General features: G+C 57.0%; 1 protein-coding gene across 2 annotated transcripts in view; it reads left to right on the forward strand.

The window, feature by feature from the left end:
* Positions 1–25,947, forward strand: part of SMOC2 (SPARC related modular calcium binding 2) — a 147,633-nt gene that overhangs the window by 20,696 nt on the left and 100,990 nt on the right. For both annotated transcript variants that reach the window (XM_032837227.1, XM_032837228.1), the window contains exon 2: positions 22,009–22,180. In XM_032837227.1, the coding sequence (XP_032693118.1) occupies positions 22,009–22,180 (172 nt within the window). The remainder of the gene's footprint in view (positions 1–22,008; positions 22,181–25,947) is intronic.

The following is a 25,947-nucleotide window of genomic DNA, read 5'->3' on the forward strand; positions in this document are numbered from 1 at the left end:
CTCACAGAAAAGACACACGGAATCGTATGTGCGCTCCTGTCCTCAGGACTGGCCCGTGTGACCGTGTGTGGTTCTCAGGCAGACGCCTCCCGGTGTGGGCGAGGACCGACGTCCACCAGCACGTCCCGTCGCGCACAGAGCCCGTTGGCCTCAGTCGGGTCCCCTGAAGCGGGACCTGCCGGCCGTGGCCGGAACGCGCTCTTTCCAGTGGAATCTTGGGCCCTCACGGCCCGCTGCTAGTCCTGCAGAGCGTCCTTCAGAACAAAGGCCCCATCTTCCCGTCGTAGGGCATCTGTTCCTTCCGAGAAGGACCTGTCCGCTTTGCCACAAAGATGGCTTCTCATTCCAGAAAATTCCGAGTTTTAAACGTGGTCACCTGTGCCATTCGTTTGCTCTGTGTCGAACACATATAATTGAAGTTTTGGAAAACGCTTCCATTTCAGGGCCCCACATAGTCTGTTTTCCAGTGACGTCACGTCCAATGCATCTGAGGCCGCACATCCCAAGACTCTGAGGATGGGCAACCAGTCTGGCTTCTCCGCACGGCCTTTCGAGGCACTTCCAGAGTGATTTTCACCGAAACATAAAAAGGGAAGAAATACCAAATGCAAGATGCTGAGAGCTTCTCCTCTACCCACCCCACCGTATCTGACCGTGTCACTGCTCGGATTTCTGTCTACGCGCATCGGTTGTGAAACGCTCCTCTTAGAAACCGGAGGACGCGGCTGTGAGTGGGGGGACGGCCCGAGGGGCCTCCTTGAGCTCCGGGACCGGCTGCTGGAGGCCACCCTGTCTCAGGTGCATGTCCATGAAACTTTCCATGCTGCTATTGTCTGCGGCGCCTTGATTTGTCAGGAAACGTAAGATTAAGACTCCTGCCCAGTGAGGTTTTTGATGTCATCCTTCGCGCTTTTGATGTCATCCTTCGCGCAGACAGAAGGGAGTGCAGGCTCTTGCCCTCCACGGCCCAGATGCGGAAGGAGCTCGATTTCTCGGGAACAGAGCCCTTTTCTGTGTGTCACTTTGTAGCCAGTGCTGGCTACAAAGTGACACACAGAAAAGGGGGTGTGTGCGGCGTGTTGGGCAGCCCTTCCCCCACCCCCCGCTGCTGGCCCCACCCTGTCCTTGCTGTTCTCCAGGGTCACCTGAGCAAATGGTGTCCCCTGGGGTAGGTTATGGCTGGTGCACCAGGCACACGTCGCCTGTCCCCTAGCTGCTCTGGGGCTACAGGTCCTCTGTCCCCTGCGGCATCAGGTGTCCAGTCTGGTGCTGGTCCGCACACCTCAGTACGACGGAGGCTCAGCGGCGACCTCCGTTCTGACGGGAAGGGCTGGGCAAAGACCGAGGCCACCACAGCCTGCCTGGGAGGGTGCAGGTGGGGAGGCGGCCACACCGGGCCAGGCCTCCTCCCACACCTGGGTGCGGTGCTGCCGGAAAGTATGAAATGGCGCATTCGACAGTCAAGGCGCTCCCGGTGCGGCAGGACGGGTGGTCCCCGGGGCCCCTTCTTGTCGACACTGCAGGGCCTCATCTCCTGGGTCTGCTGCCCTTGTTCCCATGGCTGCTCCTCAGCGAGACCGGAGCCATCGCTGCCTCCCTCCTCCCTCGTGGTGTGTGAGTGTGAGCGTGTGTGTGGGTGTGAGTGTGTGTGGGTGTGAGCATGTCTGGCTGTGAGTGTGAGCATGAGTGTGAGTGTCTGGCTGTGAGTGTAAGTGTGAATGTGTCTGGCTGTGAGTGTGGGCATGAGCGTGAGTGTGAGTGTGTGTCTGTCTGAGTCCCTCCACAGCGTTGTTCTGACGCAACCACACAAACGCATGCACAGTTACGGGGTGCGGGGTCGGGGCACATGGTCTCCTGCTGTCTGCTGTCTCCTTCCTTCAGCGCGTGAGCCGCTCCCAGCGAGGGGGAGGCTGGTGCAGGAGAAGGGCGGCCGGGCTCACCTTCCTGCAGGACTGTAGGTGGACAGCCGCCTGCTGAGCTGGTTTGGGCACAAGGGGCGGGCGACGTTAACTGCCCTCCGGGACCCCGCGTCACGGGGGTAAGGCTGGGGCTTTGGGGTAAGATGAACGAGCTCGCTGCTTCCTTGTTCTGACGTTCCCACGGGCCTGCCGTCAGTGCCCGCTCCTGGGTTTTGTCCCAGGGCTGACTGGTCCTCCTGTCCAGGCACCCTGTCCTGCACTGAGCCCTCTCTGTCTTCTGTCTGGTGCTTGGTCCTGGCCCCCTTGCCCTCTGTGCACCCCATGTCTTGGTAATGCCATGACGTCCAGGTCTTTAAACACCACCTACAGTCAGATGGTTTGCAAATTTATCTGGCCAGCCAAACCCCAGATGCACCTGCAGCTGCCTCTGCAAGAGCTCCATAGCTCAGACATGGTGCACAGCTGCCCATGCTACACACTGCACAACTCCGGGGGTTTCTCCACATGTGCAGTAAAGCACTGTCACCGGCTCAGGCTAAGCTGTTGCTGTTTGACTTAGAAAACATGGAACAAATGACCGAGTTTTCAGCTAAGCCTCCCCCCAGCCTTCTGAGCATTTAACATTTTCTAGCATTTGGGGTATGTGGGCTGGTTCTGAGGCGAGACCACGTTTTCCTAGTTATCGGGATGTGTTACTGGTTCACTTCACTTTTGAATGACACCACACTGCTAACTACACAGAAAACTAGTTTCTAGTCCTGGGACTAAGGATTCAGACACACTTCTCAATAAATTTTTTAAAAAAGGAAGTGAAGGGTGCCAGGTCGATGTGGCTGACTTCAGGTTAGACAGCTCTGTACTGAGCGGGTGCTCATGCTCCGACTGACGCCAGATCGTTCTTATTGTAGCAACCACGGAGGTGGGAGACGTGGGGTCAGAAAGACAAGGCCCCACGCGGGCTCTCTCTCTGAGTTGACTTCCTAACTTCTTGGTCTCCTCACGTGACATCCGCGTGCTCCTCTCAGGTTTTGGAGACGATGCCTACAAAGGGTTGCTGGCCTTGTGTGTAACCAGCACCGTTTTGTGCCTCCCTCGTCCCCGTGGAAGCAGGTCGGGCTCGCTCGTTTACTTATTTCTGAGACACCCGTGGAATGGCCGCGGGCCCGCCAGGCACAGGCAGGACTGCCCAGGGGACGACACATTGATCCTGCCCTCCTGCCTCCCACTCTGCTCTGTGAGGCACAAGGAGAGCGAGTCAGACGTGTAGGCAGAGCTCTGTTCTATAAAAGCCTGTGGAAGCCTTGGGGAGAAGAGTGGGAGTTGAGGTCCAGCCTGGGAAGGTGGGGTGTGTCCTGAGGGCGACGGACGAGAGGCTGAGGTTAGCCTGGGGGTGGAGAGGACCAGCGCCCCAGCTGGCCGGATGTCTGCAGCCTGGCGGGCGCTCACTGCAGGGACACTTGTCTGGTAGGAGAAGATGAAGTCCCGGGCAGAGGGGCGGCGGGCTTGGGATGGAGGGTGGCAGGTGGCAGGGAGCCAGGCTCCCTCTAAGCCCTGGGATGTCACAGCAGGGTGGGGCTGGTGCCCTAGACCCGGTAGGACAGGTGGGAGCAGGAGGTGGTTGGGACCAGGTGACTTTGGCAGTCTTGGGGTGTGATGACTAGTGTCTGTGGTGTGACACAGGGTGCCAGGCTCTTCGTGTGTCCGGTGTCCCTGGGCTGCCCGCAGAGCCATGGGGAGGGTCTGTTGCTCCCATTCACAGACTCAGAGGAGCACACAGGTGCAGTGGGACCAAAACGGGGCTTGAACCTAGACACCTCGGTTTTGTTCTTAGTTATTGTAAACTGTAGTGGGCGGCTGGGACTGCCCCCAAAGAGTGGGCCTGTGTTTCTGGGGAGTCCGTCTGGATCCGGTGATGACGGGGGTGCTAGGGATGTGTGCTTGATCAGCGATGTTCACGGTATATGTCGGATCACTCGTTAGATGACAAGGTGGCCGCAGGCCCGGGGTATGTGCCCGCTGTGTGTCGATGGATGCTTGGGTGTTTAGTTTTGCTGTCGCTTTTAGTAACTCACACTTCATCTTCCTTTACTATCCGTACCGTCCACTGGGTGATGGGCGCATCGTCACGCGTTTTCCCTAGGTTGGAAGTATTTTATAGGTTAAAAATAACATGTATTAAAATGATTTTTTTGAGAAAAGAACAGCTGCCAAGGTCCACTGGGGGAATCTAGAAACAAAAGAGTTTCTCTCCCTTGTTATCTCGCCCCAGGGACGACACATGGTGACACTGTGGGGCTGACAGTTTGTGGTCTTTGTGTGGTGTGTGTGTGCGTCCGTGTGCTGGATATGTGCACACCTGTGTGTGCGTTTGTGGGTTGTGTACGGAACCTTGGGATCCGTTCTACACTTCAAAAAATTTTGTTTTAAAACTTTAAATATTTTTTGTTTGGAAATGGTTTCTACACGTTTTACATGATTTTTCATAGACTATTACATTTCTGATGCATGGATTTGTAGAAATTTATTTATCCCAGCCTCTGTGGTTGGCTATTTAATTCTTTCAGATTTACTTTGCTATTAGAGATTAGATCGCAATGCGCAGTATGGTGCATGATGTGATTTTTTTCTTCCCGTGTATTTGGGGAACGGAGTCGTTGCACATCCGCATTTTAAAGGTTTCTGATGTGTGTTTGGAAGCTGTCAGGGTTTCCGGGCCCGTGGAACTCGTGGAGTTGTTGGAACTGCTTAGAGCACGTCACCGCTCACAGCTCAGAAGCAGCGCATCTGCTCTTCTTGGCTTTAGATCGAAGAATCTCTACGCTTGTTACAGGCTTTCACGTGTGGTACCGCTGAGGACGTCCCACCTTTAACCGCGGTTGATTAGAATTAGGGTAGTTCTGTGTCTCAGTTAACTTCAGAAGCTCGGTCCCTGCCGTTCCTTTTCATGTGGCTCCGCACATCTCAAATCCTGATGTCACGTGGGAGCAGCAGGGCTCCAGCCCCACAGGAACAATCGTTCCCGTGGAGGCTCCAGCCCGCCCAGGGACGAACCCGGGGATTCTCAAACCGGCGTGCAGAGCTCAAACGGAGGGGAGGCCCTGCAGGAGAGCGGCTGACCAGCAGCCCGCACGGGCCTGGCCTCCTGCCTCGGGCTCCGGTCCCGGTCGCTCAGCGGCTCGGTGTGCAGAGCGTGGAGTGTTCTCACCCACGCGGCGTGCGGTTCGACGGAATCCCATCGCTGGTCTCTCACGAGGAGTGTTTCAGCAACCTCTTTTCTTCGAGGACACTTGGACCTGCAACTGAGCCCTCTCTCTTTCTTCTGTGTCTGCGTCGGGGCCTGGCATGAGAGGAGAGGAGGGAATGAGAAGCGCGTGCTGAAGACACAGCAGCCCAACGCGGTCCCGGCTGCCGGGCAGCGGCTCACTGTGTGAGCGTGTGCACACGTGCATGTGTGTGTGTGTGTGTGCACACGTGCATGTGAGGGGGCAGCTCACTGGGAGACAGCATGTACGCGTGTGCGTGTGTGTGCATGTGTGTGTGTGTGTGCATGGACACGCACTGAATGTGAGTGGGGCAGCAGCTCGCTGGGAGAGAGCATAGGCTCGGAGTGCGCCCACCGCCAGATCTTCTCACAGAGTGTGCCTACTGCGGGACGCCAGATCAAAGCACGGAGTCATAAACCACAGCTCCGGGCTTTGGAGTCCTTCCCTCCGGTTGGGAGCAAAGGCATAAAGCCCTACTGGAATGAGAGTGGTGTGAGTCTGGACCTGCTCTGTGTCCCGAGGTGGCTGAGATGCTGGCAGTGGAAGGCTTCTGGGTAAACAAGGGGTGACCATGGCTGGGTCGGTAGAGGGGAGCCGGAGGGTTAGCTGAGTCCCCGGACATGGGACTCCTCCCCGGAGAGGGGGTCGGGTGGGCAGGCCAGCAGGAGGAGGAGGGCAGGAGAGTGTTTCTGGGGAGCTGGACAGAGGTGACACCTTGGAACAGAGTGTGCCTGTGCCCAGCGTGGTGACGGGTCGACAGGAACGGGGCCCGTCTGAGGCAGTCGGCTTCTGGCTCAGCCCTCCGGCTGTGCGGGACAGAGAGCCGTGGTGCCGGGCGTCCGAACTCCGAGAGGGGAGCGGCGCGTCTAGTCCCGTGGGACGTCTGGTTTCGAACTGCTCAGGTTTACAGAGAAGGATTCTGCCGTCCATCAGTGAGTAACGACCTAGAACTGACTGACATCGGTGTGTACCGCCAAGACCATCACGCGTAGCCGGTCGTTTCTAAGTACGCTGGAACGTGTTAAGAGACTCCATTTACCAGGAGTTCTGCTCCGCAGAGCAAAGGGAATCAGGAAACGGGAAATGCTGGTAGGTTCTGTGTATTAATAAGAAAAGTCAGGAGTTTCCCTATGGGTTCCAATGGCTCTTCATCAAATTTGAAAGTATTTCGTGTAATAGGTTAATTTTGTAATATTCTGAGTAATTCTGAGCATCTATGAACGGACCGTAGAATGTCTGGGAATGAAGACAAGACTTAGGACGGTGCTCGCCATTTCTCCTCCACGGCCCACGCCATGCCGTCGAACTCCATCTTCTCCCCATCTCGCTGTGGGCACCCCTGGTCCATTCCGGGTCCAGCCCAAGAGGGCTACACCGGAGAATAGCTTCTGACTCTGGAGTCACCAACGAGATCTGAGGGCACAATGGGGAGGCAAGGTCCCGGCTGCGGACTCTGAAGGCAGCCGTTGGTCTCTCTGCCCGCGGATAGCTCTGGCCCGGGACCCTCATGTCCCTCTCTGTTCGAGCTCTGCTGTGTCTCTTGAGGGAGCCCAGCAGCTATTCTGGGGGTTGGGGAGGGGGACCGTCGGGCTGGGGAAGGAGCGGCATAGTGCTGTCCCCTGCTTCTGCGTCACGGACACGGGGGTTACCAGTGCCACCGAGGTTGGGGTCCACGTGGCTTCCATTGGAGAGAGCTGCTCCCACGGCTTTTTTCCCCAGAGCCGCAGGGGCACCCAAACCCATCGCGGGGCACCGGTGAGTCCGTGGCAGGGCGCTCAGAGGCCGTCTGTGGGAACCTGACTCCCAGGCACCTCTGCTCGGGTTCTCTTGGGTGCCCAGGGTCTCACCGAACAGATACTCCTGGTTCCAACTCTGCTGTCCAAGCCCACGTCTGCCATTTCTCATTGTAGAGCCAGAGTCCCGGGCGAGCCCTCAGCCTGCACGGCGGCCTTTCCTGCATGAGTCACGGACGCCGGCGTCCACGGGATCAGCCTGCAGGCTGCGGCACGGGCAGGGCCCCGTTCCAGTGCACGCAGGGCCTCTGTAAGCGTCTGCAGAAGCTGTACCCAGGCCAGCCAGGATGGGCTTGCTTGGTTGTTGTGTTTTGGCGAATTCACTCGTTTCTGTGCCCATGTGAGTGGACAGAAGGCAGCGCATGTGCGCGGGGGCAGGGAGGGTGCGCATTCTGGCAAGGAGACCCAGCAGGTCCGCAGAGGCTGCAGAGACCCCCGTGTCTGCTTCTGTTGGTGGACAGGGTCCAGCTGGGACAGCAAGTACATGCCGCGGCCTTCGCTGTCCCCCGCCCACGGGAACCGCGTCCCCGCGCCCCAGCCCCATCCTCCCTCCACATCATGCTCACCTTCTTCCGCCACACAGAGCAGACCCGCGCCCTTTGCCTGGCTTTCTCCTCTTACCCCGATGGGCTGTCGGAGGTGCCTGTCCTCTGAGTCCCATGCTCCCCGGGGAACAGGCGAGGTTGGCCCTCCAGCCTCCCCTCCTCTCCGTGTGCGTACCCCTGGGGTGTGGCCACCCAGCTCCTGGTGCCAGTCGCCCTGCTGGACCCCCTCTCCTCGGCACTCGGCTCTGGCTGGGCTTCGAGTGCTGTTTCGAGGAGCGGCTGGCAAACGTGGGTGGCCCGTCTCTGGCTTATAAACTGTTCAGCCTTCTCCTCGGGCCTGCAAATGTCTACAGTTTGGGAAATGGAAGACCCAGAAAAGATGTGGGAGGCTCGGTTCTGCGCAGGGAGGCACGGTAGCGTTTGTGGGCTCTGCAGACTCCTGGCCGTGTCTTGTCTACAGAAGGGGTAACTACAGTGAGAATGTGAAAGCCAGCGATCAGAGAAGACACATGTGGCGCTAAGCCTACATGCAGATGTGGCTCGCTCTCCCCTTTTGAGTAGTTTTTTAAAGACTTTATCTATTTATTTGACAGAGAGAGAGAGAGAGAGAGAGCCAGCACGAGCCCGTGCACGTGTCTGTGTCCAGATTCCTCTGTCCTCTAGGACGACAGTCCTGTCGGAATAAAGGCTCTTCTTCCCCAAATGTGATTCAGTTTAACTTAACTACTCACATGGGACGCAGCTCTTTCCCAGCAAGGCCACATTCTGGGTCTGGGAGTTAGAACTTCACATACGGACTTTGGGGGACAGAATTCGACCCAGAACACTGGCAATCGGATGCAGGGGCCACAGGAGGTCACGTCAGCAGAGACTGTTTCCAGATATGGTCACAGTCGCAGATACCAGGGATAAGACGGGATGTTTCTGGGGGGACCCAGCTCAGCCCACAATGTCTACACACCCGATCCTGTCTGTCGCCTTCTGACCCGCAGCCTTGCTTTCATGGGTCTGGGGCGAGTCCGTGTGTGGAAGGCAGTGAGGGGAAGGCCTGACTTCTGAGTGCTTTGGGAGGGGGAGGCCACGGGGACCCAGGTCCCCAGCCAGCAGCTCCAGGTGTTTTGGCCCAAGGATCCATCTCTAGGAGGGAAGAGGGATGCATCCCTGGAAGGACCTGCCCAGTAAAAACTGTTGTGTGCCAGAAGGAGGTGGCGTCGGAAGGGGTGACAGCCCCACACAGGGTTGGTTGACCCCTAACAAGCGTAGAGAGCATGGCTTCCGTCCATGGGCCCCTTGCCCACCTACGCTGGAGAGCACCGTGGGACTCTTGAGGCAAGCAGTTGGTGGAAAGAGTTTCGCGGTTTTAAAACATGATGGGACCTGAGAAATGCCCTCGTTGACACTGTTGAGAGAGAGAGAGCACGTGCACAGGCGGGCAGGGAGAGGGAGAGGGAGAGCAGACCCCCAAGCAGGCTGTACGCCCAGCTCGAGCTGACGCGGGGCTCGATCTCACGACTCAGAGGTTGCGATCTGAGCTGAGGTCAAGAATCTGGGGCTTCACCGCCTGAGCCGCCCGGGCACTCCTGGTGCCCCAGTTTTGTAAGTGATGAAGTCGGCCTCACATTGGGATAGAGCTGTCCCCGGGGCAGCTCAGCCCGGCTTGGGAAGCCTCGGGACGGCAGGTGGGCAACATGGTGGCCGTGCCATGGGCGTGTTGTGGCCCAGCCAGGAAGCCACAAGCTTCTCATGTGGCCAGTCTCCCCTTCAGTTGGCCACAAGCCCACGGCAACCGGGGCCGATGGGGTCTGGGGTCTGCCTTTCCTGCTCCCACTGGGGCGGGATGTGGAGGGGAGCCTCCTGGGTCTATGTCATTTAAATAGGGCGGGGACGTGCTTCCCTCAGAAAGGATGACCGTGCGCAACCCTGGGTGGTCATTCCTGACAACGGGAAGTGTTTCTGGATCATCTGGTAGAATTCGCGGTGGGTCAGCCCAGGTCGTGGCAAATGTTTCCCCTATCGGGCCCTCCCTGCCTGTCTCTGTGCGGGGCCGTGCTTGGTTGGGGTCGCGCTGGGGCTGGGGGAGCCGGAAGGATGAAGCCGGACAACGGTGTGGAATGGAGGACTGGCCTCATTTCAGCAAAGTCACAACTTTGCGTCTGTGGCATTATCGACGCTGAGAGAGTTTCCCAAGTGCACGAGAACCGGCTTGGGAGTGAGGGGCAAGAAGAGAGTCTCTTCCAGAGCCGGTGCGTGGGGCCGGGGGGCCCAGAAGCCTCCTGAGCAGTGCCGCTGGGGTCAGGCAGAGCGTGCGTGTGCAAAGAGCAAAACTGATATTCCTGCTAACAAAGTTGTTCACGAAATCTTCAACCAGACTCTTTTTTATTTTTTTAAAGTTTTTATTTATTCATTTGACAGACAGAGATCACAAGTAGGCAGAGAGGCGGCAGAGAGAGAGAGAGGGAAGCAGGCTCCCCGCTGAGCAGAGAGCCCGATGCGGGACTCGATCCCAGGACCCTGGGATCATGACCTGAGCCGAAGGCAGCGGCTTAACCCACTGAGCCACCCAGGCGTTCCTTCAGCCGGAACTCGGACAGGATAGTGGAGTTAAAATGTCTGCGCAAATGAGCCGTCGGGATGTTCTGATCTTACAGACACAGACGCGGAGACGCCATCTGAGTTCACGTGTTTGGGATCTTTGCTACTTTCAAGGAGCGACACCCCCGTTGGCCGGGTTAGCAAGACTGAAACCAGGTGGGAATGGGCCACGTGAGGTGACGAGCCCGCAAGAGGGAGCTGTGCTGTTGGCTTCGTCTGTCTTTTCTGGAGCGAGTCTCAATGCCGCTGGACACAGGGCGGTGCCGGCGCGGCCGACGGAGGACCCGGCGCACGTCCCCCAGCCCCTGTCCTTCAGGGACCACCGTCCTCTAATTTATTAAATTCCTTTAGTTAATTGATCTCTCTGTGTTTTAGTTCACTTTAGTATTGAATTTGCTTCTGGAGTTACAGTTGGATTTATTTAAACAGGACAATGTCTCCTCCGTCTTCCACCAGCGTGTGAAACATCCCAGCTTGTATTTGAAGAACTCCTTGTGGAGGCAGAAAAAGGTTCTATCTCGAGTGGAAATGCCCACTGCGTTCAGAGCCGCGGTCAGCCAATCGCAGGGCAGTCCTTGTGGCCTCTTTCTGCTCACACTCTGCGCACATGCAAGCACGAAGTTGGTTTGGCTCGAAGACGCTCGTCCTTTCCTACATCTACCTCCCTTCCGGGCCCCTTGGGTTTTAGTCGGGCTCTCCTGGGGGCTGGAGGAAGGGCCACCCATGCCCTCCCATGCCTGCCTGTGCCACGCACACCCGCACAGACGCCCAGTTCTCTCAGCTGCCACCGCTCCATCTGGTTCATCGGAAGCCGGCCGGGTCCCCCTTCAGAGACAGCCCAGGGCCGGAGGGAGACAGGGAGGCTGCAGGGGCTGTGGGACCCCCTGGGGCACCACTGGGTGACGGGGACATTATTATAGAGCAAGGTCGGGTGAGCTGGACAGACTTCTCCCTAGGTTCTGGGACGACAGTGGTGGCGGGTCAGCCACACTGGGAGAGCCCACAGGTAGACAGCGGCAGGAGGTGGGAGCATGTGGCGGACGGCTCGCCCCTCAAGAAAGAGCGTCGGCACCGCAACCGGCCTGCGGCTCCCCCGCCAGTGCTGCCATCCACACGGCGAGGGGCGTTTCTCCCATTTCCCACACCGCGCCCGGCTGGCAGCTTGAACCCGGGGCTATGGGAGGAGATTCGTGTCCCTGGGGATGTTTTCTTGAGTCTTTCATAAATTGCTGGGCAGGGAGTTTCCAAGAAGACTTGAAAACTGGAATAAAGATGACACGGATGGAACGCATAGACGCTCAGAGGTGGTCTGTGAAGGGTGCTGGCTGGAAAGCCGGTCCTCACCAGCAGAGAGGTGGGAAAACCTGGTTCCCGTCATTTTGACAAGATGCCATGTAGCCGTGGTGCTGGCGGAGGCCAGTGTTTCAGGAACGGGATGCGACTCTCACGTGCGGGACGGAGCCAAAGGAAGGCTTCAGGAAACGACCTTCAAAGTATGAAGATGTCTTCAGAATGGACCTCAGTGGGATAAGATTGGGCCCTATGATGGTTTCCTTGCCTGAAATTGTGTTAGTTTGACATAGAGTAACATCAAAATTTTAGGTATGTGACATGCTGGGTGGTTAAAATCATTTCAGATGAGCAAGTTGATAACGCAGAGATACACATATGTGTTTCAAAAATTGCATCCCCCCCCCCCCCCGTTAAATGGCAGCTGAGAAAACCTTCTCCATCGCCATGCACTCCAGGGATAAGTGCCTTTGTCCTTACGGGGTCCTCACTGGTTTTTGCCATCCAGGGTAATTTGACGTGAGCTCCTAACGGAGTCACCGTCCAGAACACGTCATAGGTTTCCACGCAGCGGCCACTTCTGTGAGCTTTGCATGTCTACGGCTGTGGAATCCGAGTGTCAGGAGTGTGGGACCGTCCCGATGCTGTTGGAACAATCCTAAACTCAAGTGTGTCTCTGTTTCCATTACAAACCTCACTGTTTTCTTGGTTTGATGTGATTCCAAGCATATCGGTCCACATCTTGGCGAGGATCTTAAATAGCCGTGGCATATGCTGGTCAGAGTCGTGTCTCCTCGCAGACGGTCCCCACGGATTCACTCGCAGTGCGACGGCAGAGTAGGGCATCTGGGGCCGGGAGGCTGGACGTGGGGGCAGGCACCGTGGCAATCCTGTCCGTCACCTCAATCAGGGGCTTCCAGGGACGTCAGAGTCTTCCCCTCTTCCCTCTCCCCTTTTCCTGAACTTCACACTTAGCATTTTTCTGGACTTCACTGAAATGCAGAGCAAGAGCCCAGCAAAGTCTTTTTGGGTAAGTGAAGCTTCACTGGAAATATTTGCTGGACACATCGTCCCTGCCAAGAAGATGGGAAAACGTGATAAAGGTGTTGGAACTGAGCCGTGCTCTGACTTGGGACGTGACTGACTTTCTGGGGCAGGGAGCCCCGGCGCTCAGAGCAGGCATCATCTGAGGGTTTCGTTCTCCTAACGTTGCTGTCCCGGCCTTCTGTCCGCCGAAGCCCGCACAGCCCAGTGCCCGAGCTGCACCGCCAAAGGTGCAGCCGCCGATGTGCCCCGGCCCCTAGGGTTCCCAGTTCCCTGGCCCAGGACGTGTCTGTTGGCCCCGCCGGATCAGGGCCCTGCTTCCTGGCCCCCAAGTTCCGAGGCTCATCAGCCAGGGCGTGTCCACACTCTGAGTCATGGGATTCGGGCTCTGCCCACCCCCGGGACTCCGGCGTGCTCCTCCCCCGCCTGGAGGCTGGGGGCTCCGGGACACCCACGAGGGCAAGCTGGATTCTTTCATGACTGTCTCTGGCGCTGCTGGACATTTTCCCAGGGCCGTCAGCGCCGAGTGCAGGCAAGGCTGCGGGGTTTGCTTCCGGAGTTCGGACACGTTCCTCGGAAAAACCCCAACTTTGTGTCTCTGTGGGACACTTGCTTTCCCTGTAAGTGTGGCTGATGTGCACGTGATGCTCAGTTCCTCATGGACTGGGAAGACACCTGGTCGGCAGGGACCCTGGGAGCACGGAGTGGAGCTGCTGTTTGGGGCAGCCCCGTGGGCTTCTGGGTGTGCGGCCCAGCGTCCCACGTGTCCCCGTGCTCACTCAGACCACGGGGAGCCCTGCTGCCCGCGTCGCAGCATCTTCTCGCTCCCCAGCTGCTCTGGCTTGCTGTCCCCCCATGGTGCCCCTGTGGCCCCTGGGGCAGAGTTTCCCCATTTGCTTTCCTCCCCACGGGCTCCGCCCCCCTCCTGCTCATTCCCCGCAGCCCTGCCGTGGCCCATGATGGCCTCGGAAACCTCTCGATCCCCCTCGGCCGAAATCACCCACTTCCTCCTCCCTGGAAGAAGGCATTTCTCTTTCCTTCGTAACTAATATTGTGACTCTCAACATAACTTTTTCAAAACAAGGTTCTTTTGTCAGCGTTTTGCCGTGGAATTGATTTTTAGTTGTCCTTTTGCAATTGTTCTAAAAACGTGGGCTTTAGGAGGCTAGAAAAGGGACTGACATCCCTTCAGGCCTTGCTTCCTGGCGGCAGTGCCGGGGAGAGCCATCCTCGGTGAGGGAGATACCGTCGTCCACGGTCGGCTCTGGACTCAGAGCAACTGTGTGGAGAAAAACTGGAACTTTGTTTTATCCTATTTTGTTTTGTTTTTTAGTTTATTTAAATTGAATTCATTAACATGCGGTGCATTGTTAGTTTCAGAGGTGGGGTTTAGTGTCCCAGTGCTCGTGACATCACAGGTCCTCCTTCCTGCCCGTCACCCAGCTGCCCAGCCCCCACCCCAAGTCTCATGGTTTTAGAATCTCTTATGGTTTGTCTCCCTTTCTGATTTTGTACCGTTTTCTCTTTCCCTCCATTCTCCTATGAGGAGCACCCGAATTTTAAGTCTCATCTTACCTGATTAATTTCAGTATAAATGGCAGCACACGGCTAACGGTCCCTACACTGGGATGTACAGCTTGAGATGACAGTAAGCTGCGTGTTCTAAGGCTTCGGAGGGATGCCTGCCGTGCAGCCGTCATGCTCCGCTGAAACACCTTTGCTTGGAGGAGGCTTGTGGGTTAGAGCAGAGAATGGGTTCTCCCTGTGTTGGCACTGGGGAAGGCGGTGTGGACGGTGTTGTAGGGAGTGTATGGGGATTACAGTGTGCAGGTTAGAGCAGAGAGTGGGTTCTCCCCGCGTTGGCACTGGGGAAGGCGGTGTGGACGGTGTTGTAGGGAGTGTATGGGAATTAGAACGTGCGGGTTAGAGCAGAGAGTGGGTTCTCCCCACGCTGGCACCTGGCGGAGGGTGACACAGGCGCTGTAGTGACAGGTGTCAGGTGATGGACTCCAGGAGCACCAGCTCTAGTGAACATGGGGCTTCCAGAACCGTCCCACCTATATCAGGCTTGCACTTACACGTTGCAATGATGATGATAATTTTGGGTGCCAGTGGGACTGCATTTCAGATGCTACATGTCAAAGAACCGTGAAGAGAATTCCCTTGGAAGGATCCCATGCCTTGGCTATCTCGTGACATAAACCAAGACTGTAAAGAATGTGAAGAATTTGTTCTAATGTGCAAGCCAAGGTGAGAGGGAGAATAAGCCATTTTCCTCTTCTGATGATACCAGACATGAACAGCACCAAATGCCCTTCGAGATGGGAGCAGATGAGAGCAGGAGAGCGGGAGGGGAAGGCAGCCCCCCTTCCACGCATCCCCCTGACACTTCTTTTAGAAGGCTGGTCCTGTGTTTCGGGGGAATACTGCAGCCCTGGGGTTGAGGCCTGGGAGAGACGACCCAGCCTTGGCGCCTTTGGGCCGAGGACCCTGCCAGGCATACTTGCAGGAGGGTAATGGCCTAGGTCCCGAGTCCTTGGTGTGGTTCCTTGGTGTGGTGTCACAGACTCGCTGGGTGACCTCCCCTGGGACCCTCCGTCTCTTCTTCAGTTGCAGAGGCACCTGCGCATGGTGTCCCCCGAGGGCCTGGGTCTCTTCACCTGTGTTCCTGAGAGCCCCCCTCCTAGCCTCCAGCCCCAACAGCATCATTCCGTCTGCACCGCCCCCGGCACGTGAGCACAAGGGATCGGTTCTCTCCATCACAAGAAGGGACTCAGACCTTCGCATCTGCATCCTTCCCCTCGGGGCATGGTGGCTGTGCTGGTTGGTGGCGATGAGTATGGGAGAGAGGAGCGTTTTCTACTGCCCCTGCTGAATGCGCCTCCCTCGGGATCCTCGCTGCTCTGCGCACCGGGGCTGTCCCAGCAACGTCCCGCTGTCCGGCTTTTTCGCGCGGCACGTCCTTGTTAGAAGCTGCTTTGTGCTCAGACTCGTCGGGGAACATACGGGGAGCAGACCTGCGGCGAGCATGAGCCCCGCCACCCTCGGTAGCAGGGCGTGGCCCTACTTTTAGGATCCCGGCTGGGCGCACGTCCTGTCTGAGGAAGTGCGAGATCACGGACACGGGGAGGAAGACGGGGATTCGATGCAGAGGGGTGGAGACGGCGTTCTGGACACCTGGGGGTCTTGCTGGCTGTGGACGCAGACCCAGACCCAGCTCCGCTCGGAGAGCAGGGACCCCGGCCCTGACATGAGGTACTTCTTCCCCTTCAGCACCAGCCGGGTCGGAAGCCTCCGGTGCGCTTCCTGGCACACCCTGTCCTCACGCCCGCTTCCGGGCGCTGCGGCGATCTCCCCGTGGCCGCGTGAGCAGGTCGCTTCCAGCCAGGGCTTGTGTCCTGGTTCCTGACTCCTGCCTCGTGGTGCCCACGGTGGGAGCGATTTCCCTGCAAGCACGTGGTCCCCACGGAGGTCCGGCCAGGGCACAAACGATCTGCTGCGTCAGCCTCTGGACGACCTCCCTGGCTTCGCGGGTTGCCCTCTAACGTGCATTTTAGTGTACTTTGGTCTAAATGCTTCGAAATGAGCAGGAGCTCCAAGAAGACACTCCGGCATTTGAAACTGTCATGTCATCAAGGAAATGCATTCGGTCGTCGAGGAAAGCAGGACACAAAGAGAAACAGCGGCCATGCGCTGCTCCTTCCGCCGCCTCCAGAAGTGTGGGGTGCTGGGGGAGTCACGGATCCTGCAGAGCCCCTCTCGGACCACGGGTGCCAGCTGTGCCCATGGCCTCCTTGGGATCCTGGTTTCACCCTGGTCTGCAAATCAGGGTCCCTGCGGGGAAGACCGGGGGTGCACGTGGTGAGCCAGTCCCTGGCAGTGCTGTCAACACAGAGCTGTGGTGATCCCGGTGTGCGGATGGGGGTGTTGGGGAAGCGGAGTCTGGCAGGAGCTTAAACCCTTTCATGTTCATTTTTAGACACTTCTCACGTAAACTTCCCCCCGTCACTGGGAATGGCTCTCCAGGTGGAATGTTCATTTTTGGCACCACTGACGGGCAGAGTGGACATCCGAGCTTTTGTGTGCCTCGGTCCAGAGATACCCGGGATGCCTGCTGAGTAAGGCATGTGCTGCAGAGGGCGGTGGACGGACAGACGGATGGAGTGTCCGGTCAGGCAGCACTGCTCTTTCTAACGGTCACCGCGGGGCATGCTGGCAGGGGCTTCCTCCTGGGGTACACGTGTCTGTCCATGGCCTCGGCTCACCCTCGCCCCTGCAGTCCTGCCTCAGGGTGCCCCACTACCTTCTCCTTCCTTCGCCATGTGCCCTGGCCGCTCCGGAGTGAGTGCTGCAGGTTTACACCAGATAAGCATGCATCAAGTCCCAGCTGCACACCAGACACTGTGTAGGGTGGCCAAGGCCACATGGGGGAACGTACATCCCCACTAGCCTGTGGGGTGGAGGTCCCGTGGGCCCCCAGAGGTGCTTGAGTGGCTGCTCTAGTGTCTCCCCCATGCCAGCCTCGTGCCGTTTCATGAGGTTGTGGTGAGAAGGACACGTAGATCATGACACATTTGGCATTTGGCAGGTGCCTTGATTCTTCCTGGGATTCTGGGTTAGCAAGTGGCACTGGGTTGTCCCTGGAACCAATGGGGATCGTACCCCAGGTCCAGTGAGCCCTCTGTAAGCACCGTAACGTGATGGGAAGGCTGGTGAGAACCTCGGGTAGGGGTGTGACAGCCAGGGCTGGAAATTCTGTTCTGTGCGGTCTTCTACAGGGAATTAGAGTCGAAATCTGCCGTGTGCAGACAAGTCACGTCTGATGCTGGGAACAATGACGAATGTTGACTAATGTGACTGATTGATTAATTTATGTATTTTTTGCCAAAGATCCTTCATGTCTTAAGGCAATACCATCAACATGGTTTTTTCTTAAGGATTTTATGATAACCAGGTTTTCACTGAATCTCAAATTAACATGAACCTGGAACAATTAATAACCCAAGAGATTTCTTGACTTACCTCCAAGAAGTGCTAACAAGACGCAGAAATGCAAGGACGTTGACATTGGTGTTGATGCGGAAGCAGGTGAGGGATACAAATGCAAAGGAAGAGTTTGGGGAAGGGGAAGAGAACAGAGCAGGAGGCCCAACACAGCACCCGCCCATCCTCCGTGTGGGCTGGAACCTAAACCTGCCTGCGGAAAGAGGTGTCCACAGAGGAACTAGTAGAGTCCCGGGAAAGAGCGGGTCAGGGACCAGCAGCCAGCCAGCAGTCTACAGAAACACTTGCAGAAAGTCTCGTGTCCATGCCAGTGGTGAGGCAACAGGGCCAATAAAGAGAAAAATGACGGTTTCTAGGCTCCTGCTTTCATCACTGTGAGTCTGCACTGTTTCCATGTCATTACTGACCATAGAGGCATCCAGAAACTGCGTCCCTGAACGTCTCATCGAGGCTGTTGGGACTGCGTTTCCCCTGGAGGCTTTCAAGCCCTGAGAGGTCTTTCTTGGTTCCCCACTCAAAGTGGACACTCCTCCTGGGGTTTGGTACTCAGAGGCACTGCTCTAGCCCCTATGTTACCCCATCCTACACCTGTCACCCCATCTGTTGGGTCCTCCTGTCACAGGCAGCCCCTTAGCATTGACCCGGAGAGAAAGGCTGGACCTTAATTTGTTTCCCGCCTGTTCGTTGAAAAACCTGCTACATTCTCTTGACCCGGTGATCATGGGTGGTCCCAGGTGACCTGGTGATCCTTTGTGTCTCAGGCGACCTGGTGATCCTCTGTGTCCCAGGTGACCGGGTGATCACCCGTGGTTCCAGGTTTGCTGCTCCCTTAATCTCAGCAGGCAGACCCTCCTTTGAATCCCACTGTCCTGGAGATGAGAAGAGTGGAGAGCAGTCACTCAGTAATTGTTTAATAAGTTCAGCTGAAGCTGGTTGACTTGGCTTGTACTGCTTCCAGCGCATGAGGCAGTGATCGCAAAGGCAGTCTTGCTGGGAGAAGCGCCCTGGGGCAAGTGCCCTACTGGCTCCACTTTACCCTTTGGGGCGGGTTGTAGACACGACAGGTTGTCGCCCCACCGATCCCGGTTCTCTGGTTTACTGCAGAGGCAGGAACTCTTTCCCGGGCTTGTGCTTGTGACTGCGCTCATACCCGTCCTGCGGTTGCTTTCGAGATCATTCCCTCCCGTGCCCCAGTGGGTGTGCGCCCTTCCCGATGCCCTCACCGTGCGTCTGTTCCCCAACCCCCAGGGCGAGTCTCCTCTGCAGATTCAGCAAAGGCACTTCAAAGCCGCACTTACCTTCCAGTGGGCTCTGATTTAGAAAGTTCTCGCTGCGGAACTGCGTGTTTCTTGCGCGATCCCGTAGCATAAACAGTGAAAAAAAAAAAGTCTTAAATCAGTGTCACGGAGGGAAAATCCAGCCACATGAATACGTAAATAGCTTAACCCGTTTCTTCTAACTTTCCCCCGGCTTACACCCTCGCGTTCTGAGCGAAGTATAGACCGTGTTTTTGACGCATTTGCCCCAGACCTACTACCTGTGCTCTGTACAGGATCGCGCGGGCGCCCTCCGTGACTTCCTCCCGCATGTCCTTGCGCGTGGGCACACAGCGCCACGTTGTCAAGACACAGACATGGGGACCCCCGGCACTCTGAGGTCCCTCGGTGTCTGATTTCTCTCTAAATTTGGCAAATTACCTTTTATCTTAACTAGTTTGAAGACCCTCTACCAAGTTCTTTTAATAAACAGTGAATTCTTTAAAAGAGGGCTGTTTTGTTTTCCTTTAACAGGGTTTGTTTGTCAAAGCAAACAGCCCAGGTAGAAGCTCATTGTCCTCCGTGCACTGTCTTCCTCGGAAGATAACTGCTGTTAGAGGGGAGAAGGGGGAGAAACGTGTGTCGAGTGCGTGTTCTCTTCTTTCTGACAAAGGAAAGCTCCCCTGTTCGTTCTGCACCATGAAATTATCAGGAATTATGGTCCAATTCCAAATGCCAGAACTCTGGGCCTTCTTTCTTTTATTGTAAGATGTAGACGCCATCTCTCTCCTTAGAGAAAATGATGACTGCAGTGTCTTACCGTAAGCAATCTTGGGGTTTTGGGAGACGCAAATAGACCCTCCTTCCAGGCCGGACTGAGGGATCGGTGTGGCCTTCGGGCAGGGCCGGTCCTGGGCTCTCGGTTCACCTGTGCTCGGTCTCCCATCTCTGTCTGTCTCTGTTAGTCTCTGTTCCTCTGTCTGTGTTTCTGTCTGTCTTTCTCTGTTTCTTTCTCAATTTTTCTCTATCTCTCTGTCTCTGCTCTCTCTGTCTGTCTGTCTCTGAATGTCTCTCTGTCTCCCATCTCTGTCTGTCTGTCTTTTTGTACCCCCGTCTGTCCCCCATCTGTCTCTTTGTCTCTCATTCGCATGACGCTGCCCTGTGGGGGCCGGGCTGTGCGTGTGACAGGAGCTTTGCAGGAGGAGCGAGGTGCGCGGGCAAGCTCCGGGGAACTGGAGGCTGCGCTTTGGCGGACGCGCTCCCCGAGTTTCCCTGCTATGAGGTGTCGGCACAGCCCAGGAGCTCGGTGGCCCCGGGCTGCACCTCTGAGCTGGAAAGTTCGAGCACATTTGGACAAAGAGAAAAAAACTGGGCCGTAAAACTCCACGGAGACAGAATTCCATCAAAAGATTGTATGGGCTTGCCTCGCCCATTTTTGAATCAAAGAACAACGTTCCGCACAACGTGAGAAAGCAGTGACCTGTCTCCACGTGTCTCTCGGCTGAAGTGGGCCCCAGCAAGTTAGAACAGCGCGTCCCGCCGTGGCCCCAGGCCCCACGCGGGAAGACCCCGCTGCCTCCTGCCGCTGGCACCTGTCTCCCGGCTGGAGCCTTCGTCCGGACATCGGGCACAGGACCACCTTCCCCAGCCCCCGCTGATGCTCTGGGACGTCCGAGCCGCGCCTTCCTAGCCCTGGTGCACTCAGCCCTTCCCTCCCAGGACCCCCACCGGGCGCGCCAGACCCTGCCCTACTCCCTATGGGGTCCGCCCCCGCTCGGGTCCTCCCTCCTCCACGTTCTGTCTCCGCATCAGCTCTGGGTTACTCTGGAAACAGTGCCGGCGAGGACCCCAGAGCCTTCGGGGGAAGCACGGGACCTTTTAAAGAACGACGTATTGAGGGGGGCGTGGACTGAGGGCAGCACCGGGTGTGGTGCGTAAACAAGGAATCTTGGAGCACTGAGAGCATAAAATAAAATAAAATAAACCCAGAAAAACAAAACAAAAACAAAAAAAGAAAAAAAGGGGAGTGAAGTATCTAAAATTTGAGAATTTCCTTCTTTTCTCGTCCTGAAGAGGGAACAAGTGGTCGGGACTCTCTACCTCCATAAATATCGCCGGGACGAACGATGCCAAAAAAACCTGTTCAGTGCGCACAGTACTCAGAGGCCCAGCCGCCCCCACGCAGTACGCGGTCATAGCCACAGTTCTGGGCACTCGGGGGGCTCTGTCGGTGAAGCCTTTGCCTTCGGCTCGGGTCGTGAACCTGGGGTCCTGGGGTGGAGCCTCACATTGGGCCACTGCCCAGAAGGGAGTCTGCTTCTCCCTGTGACCCTGCTGCTCCCGCGGCTGTGCTTTCTCTGTCTCAAATAAATAAAATTAAAAAACAATAGCCACAGCTCTCAGTTTCCTACTTTCTCCTTCCTTGCTTTCCCTTAACGAATTGCTAATGCTCCAGAAGTCAGAGAAAACCCCGTGGGGCAGGGGGTACACCAGGGTCCAAAAAGTGGGTGGAGATTCTGTTTACCCCATGTACAAAGCCTCCCGAGTGCCGCCTTCCTGCTCGCTGCTCTGCCGGTGAGATGGGGGACCAGACAGGTCAGACTGGAATTGTCCTCCGAGGGTGGGGGAGGGGGCAGACGGGCCCCTGGGAGACATGGCTGGACCTGCTGGGTCGTGTTAGGGTACCAGAGTGCCAGGGCAAGCACAGGGACCCTGGAGCGGGCGACGGGAGCATGGCGGCGCAGAGGGGCTGTGGACGGTCCTGGGGGCTCCCTCATGTGGTCCTGCACTCGCGGGCGCCTGCAGTGCCAGGTGAGGGCAGGCCCCGCCATTGGTGTCCACGTAACGCTGGCTGGTGTGCGCACGTGTGTGGTGCTGTTGGCCATGTCACGGCAATCCGCGGCCTCCCCCGGCCTGGCATCTGTGCAGAAGACGGCCAGCTAGTTCCAGTAAGGACCCAAGAAGGGGTTACCTGCCACCCCTTCCCCTCTTGACTCACGGGAGCAACTTCTGGGGGGCGGCAAGACGCGGCATGTGTGGGAGGGGACTCGCCAGTGAATTCACGACCGAGAGCGCGAACGTTGAGGGTCAAGCAGAGCTCCTGCGCGTCCGAGCTGTGTGCAGCCCTTAGCGCGGCTGGCTCGAGGGTCTGGCGGCCCAGGGCTCGGGGCTTCAGGGACCGCCGCTGTGTTTTGGGCCTCGCTCGGCCGATGTGCGTGGCCCCGAGCACACTTCTGTTTTCTGCGACTCTGCGGGACGCCTCTTTACGTCTCTCTGGCTTCTTGTTTTTTCCCTCCCCCAAGTTCCTGCGAGTCGATCAAGATAAAGACAAGGACTGCAGCCTGGACTGCGGGGGCTCCCTGCAGAAGCCCCTGTGCGCGTCGGATGGCAGGACCTTCCTGTCCCGCTGCGAGTTCCAGCGCGCCAAGTGCAGAGACCCTCAGCTGGAGATCGCGCATCGAGGAAACTGCAGAGGTAAGGGGGCGGTGGCCAGTAGCATGGACGGCCACACACGTTGTTTTCACCTTTTGCTAATTTTTATACGCAAAGGCTGAAAGGTTTTCAGTTTGTGGGACTTTTTCGTAGTGTATAGGAAGAGTAATTTCTGTGACTCCCAGGAGCAGAGGCATTTTTGAAGCTGTTTAATGCTCTTTCCTTGGTGTATTTGACCAGGACACGTGCTGCTCTGAGTGTCCCCGGGGGCCGTCCGGCTTCCTTGCATCCTTGTTTCTCCTTCCAGCTCGCGGGACCCACGCAGCACCTGCGCCCGCTGTCCGTGACTGTCCTTCCCATTGACGTTTCACGCGTAATTTCTGATTGTCCTGATTCAAGAATCAGATTTCGGTGTAACCAGCACAAACACCGAAATCCTTCCTATGTTAATGAAGGGTTTGACTCGGCAAAATACGCTGATGTTTCCGCACAAACAGTTGCGTTCAAAAGGGATTTACCTTCTTTTTATTGCTCAGAACCTTCCCTTCTTGGGCAATGGCAGGAGCTTTGGAACACAGCCCTTGGGGACAGAGCCAGAGGCACTGACGTGGAGGAAAGAATGTGGCACATTTGGTCCATTGTCCTGTGTGGGAGTATGGTGGGGTCAGGCTGCAGACTCTTCTAAGGACCCAGACATGGGCCCCCTGGGCAAGGCTCCCATGCCAAGGAAGAGCATGAGGTCAGCCTGGCTTGGGTGAGGGCTCAGTGCCCCTTGACCTTGCCCTGCGGTTCCCGGACCTTAAGCGAGCCCTGGCCAACAGCCTTGCCTGCCAAGGAAAGTACACCCCAAGTGGTCAGGCCGGGGCTGCAGCCAGCGAGTCCCTCTTCATCTCTAACCATGCCTACTAAGCGGAGGTGTCCTAAGGCTACCCCCTCAACACTCCAGCCCCTGCCCCCTCCACCCTCACTCTTGAAGAGGGGGGCCTCAGCAGGGCTCCAGGCTGCTCTTTCCCATCACTTTAAGAGTACAGCCGCTTCTGAGACGCGGTTCTGCTCCGTCTCCGTGTTGGCCCGGCAGGCCCTCAGCAAGGTGGAACTCCCTCGGCCACAGCGCGCCGGGTCTCGGCTCCAAGCCTGGCCACGTTCTGAATCACCTGCTTGTCCTTCCCTCGTGAGACAATCGCGGTATCCGAGGTGAACACGTTCTGGCCATTTCTGCACATGACTAAGTCGGCACCTTGCCTCCTCCTGCGGAGCCCCCTCCTCGGCCCCACGGGAGAGCTCTGCCCGCAGACCCAGGCTCCCACGGTGACCAGCACCGGCGTCCACGCTGGGGCTGTGGGCTCGCCCGGGACGGGTCCTGTCCACAGGCACCGCTAACCCTAACCTGGGTGTTGCCCATAACCGGCAGTCACATGTTCACGAGGGCTTTCTTTCCACCATCGTGCTTTGTTCAGAGTCCAAGTGTTTTAGACCCTTAGCATTTAAAAGCCCCAGAGGGGCCCTAGTGTGAGCCGAGGTGCGTGGGAGGTCCTCTGGCCAGAGACGCTGGAAAGTCCTCTCTGTGAGGGGACAGCAGAGCACTGCCCACTGAGTCCCTTTCTTACCCTGTGGTTGGGTGCTGCTGCCCGAGTGGGAACCGTAGAGAAGTTGTGTCTCCTTTTTGTGCAGGGAGCCATGCCCCCAGCGCTGAGGCCGAGCAGACACACGAGGACGGGGGACACGAGAGGGGGACCGCCCTAAGGAGCACTGGACTGGGGGGGGGGCTCTGCTCTTACTTAGTGGGAAATGGGAAGCCCCGGGGATTTGAGGCAGAAGAGGGACGGGTGCACGCTGACTTGTGCTGAGACGGTGCCCCTCGCCGCACCACGCCCCCTGCCTCCCTCGTGGCTGCGCCGGTCCTTGGCCTGGGCGCACAGGCTCTGGGCATCCGCTGGGTTGGCCCTGGCAAACCTCCCCCGGACCTGCCCCTGGAGGGACGCTCGAGGTGAAGGGAGCAGCTGCTGCTGGCAGGAAATGTGGCTTTAATTCCGTTTCAGTAAGTTACTGCGTTTATGAAAATGCGATGAACAAAGTATTTGATTTTACTTGAAAGGAAGGCTCTGCAGTGGGGGGTGGGGTCGCACTGGGGGGTTGTACCCGGTCCGAGGACACTGGGGGTCTGAGGCCACCACCCACCCACGGGGCGCACAGGAAGGCTCTTCTTCCAGTGCCGGCCCCGCGGACAGCAGCATTCTCAGGAGAGAGCTGTAATTTCCGTGAACAAACCCTATACGATTTATAAGTTAAATTTTACTTCATTCGCAAATATAGTTTTAGAATGTTGAAGCACAGATAGGAAACATCTTTCATAGAAGAATGCCATGAAAGGTGAGATAATTCAAATTAGTGGCATTTGAAATTATGTCGCGGAGTCACATATAAACGCGCACGTACCTCCCACAGTGAAAACTACCTCGAAAGGGCACGCGTGGAGGCAGACGCTGGGTTCTTGGGGCAGCCAGGACTCGCCTTGCCTCTCTTTGTGGGATGGAAGGAAGCAACGCATATCTTTATAAAAAGAGTTTTGTAGATGAAAAATGGTTCTTTCTCCTTAAATATCCTTCCCCAGTTGTAGAAAACAGAACATAATTTATCAAATCCCATCCATCCGGGATCCCAGGGTTCGGCATGGTCCTCGAACCTGTTTTCCCAGTGGCCCTTAGGTTTCGGCGACCTTTGCTGTTTCTGATTCCTTTGGAGAAAACAGACATGAAGGACATCAGATGGTCTTGACGGAGACCCGGACACACGCGAAACCTTTGTTTCTCAAGCGAATGGTCGATATTCCTGAAGCAGCTTTGCTCTGTCTGGCTCTAAAGTCACCGCTCAGCGCCTGCTGAGCTGTTCTGGGATTCTGGTCACTCGGTGCCCGGGCGCCGCAGACACGCGGCGGCTGGGCTCCCACCGCCGCAGCGAGCGAGCTCCCCAACAGCACGAGGCCGATCGATGCTCTGGTTTCCCGGTGTGCACGTGAGTTCTGTCTACACTACCCTGCGGTCTACAAGTGTGTAAAAGCATTGCGTCTGAGAAAACACACGCATCTCACTTACAGAACATGTCGGTGCTGAAGGATGACAGCCCTCATCTGAGCTTTTGGTAACGCGTGTGACCACAGACGCCACATGTCATAACCACGAGAAGGACTGAGATGTTGCGCAAAGCACCAAAACGTGGCTCAGAGACAGGAAGCGAACACGTGTTGCTGGAAACACGGTGCTGGCTGACTTCTCAGTGCTGGTTTGCCACGAGCCTTGGGCGGAAGCGTATCTGGGAAGTGTGATGAAGGGAAGCGAGGCAAGTCTGCACCAGGACACTTGGGAAACCAGCGCTCCTTGCTATGAGTGGCTCCCTGAAGAGTCACCGGGATGAGAATGAGTGGGCTTTGCCTATAAGGTGACCTCCTGGCCCTCGCCCTGCGCTTGATTGACTTCTGGTTCCGCGGCACCCAGGGCCTCTGTAAGAACTTGCGGGTCATGACAACATCGTCTAGGCTGAGGACAGCCTCCTCCCTGCTCTACGATGGCCCGTGTGAGACTGTCCAGAACCCCAGAGGCTCTGGCCCCCAGCTTTCCTCTGACGATCTCTCATTTGGGTTTCAGAGACCTGTAGTGACTGGACAGCTCACACCTCACAAGGCAAAGTGACACAAGGGTCTCCTGGGCCCAGAGGGCAGCTCACCCCTCACGGGGACCATGAAAACAGGACGCCCAAAGCCTCCCAAACTGAACCCCCAACACTAGAAATTTGTTATTGTGCCTTCGACAAAG

This window comes from Lontra canadensis, unplaced genomic scaffold (genome assembly GCF_010015895.1).
Source record: "Lontra canadensis isolate GAN:19392208 unplaced genomic scaffold, GSC_riverotter_1.0 scaffold97, whole genome shotgun sequence".
NCBI lineage: Eukaryota > Metazoa > Chordata > Mammalia > Carnivora > Mustelidae > Lontra > Lontra canadensis.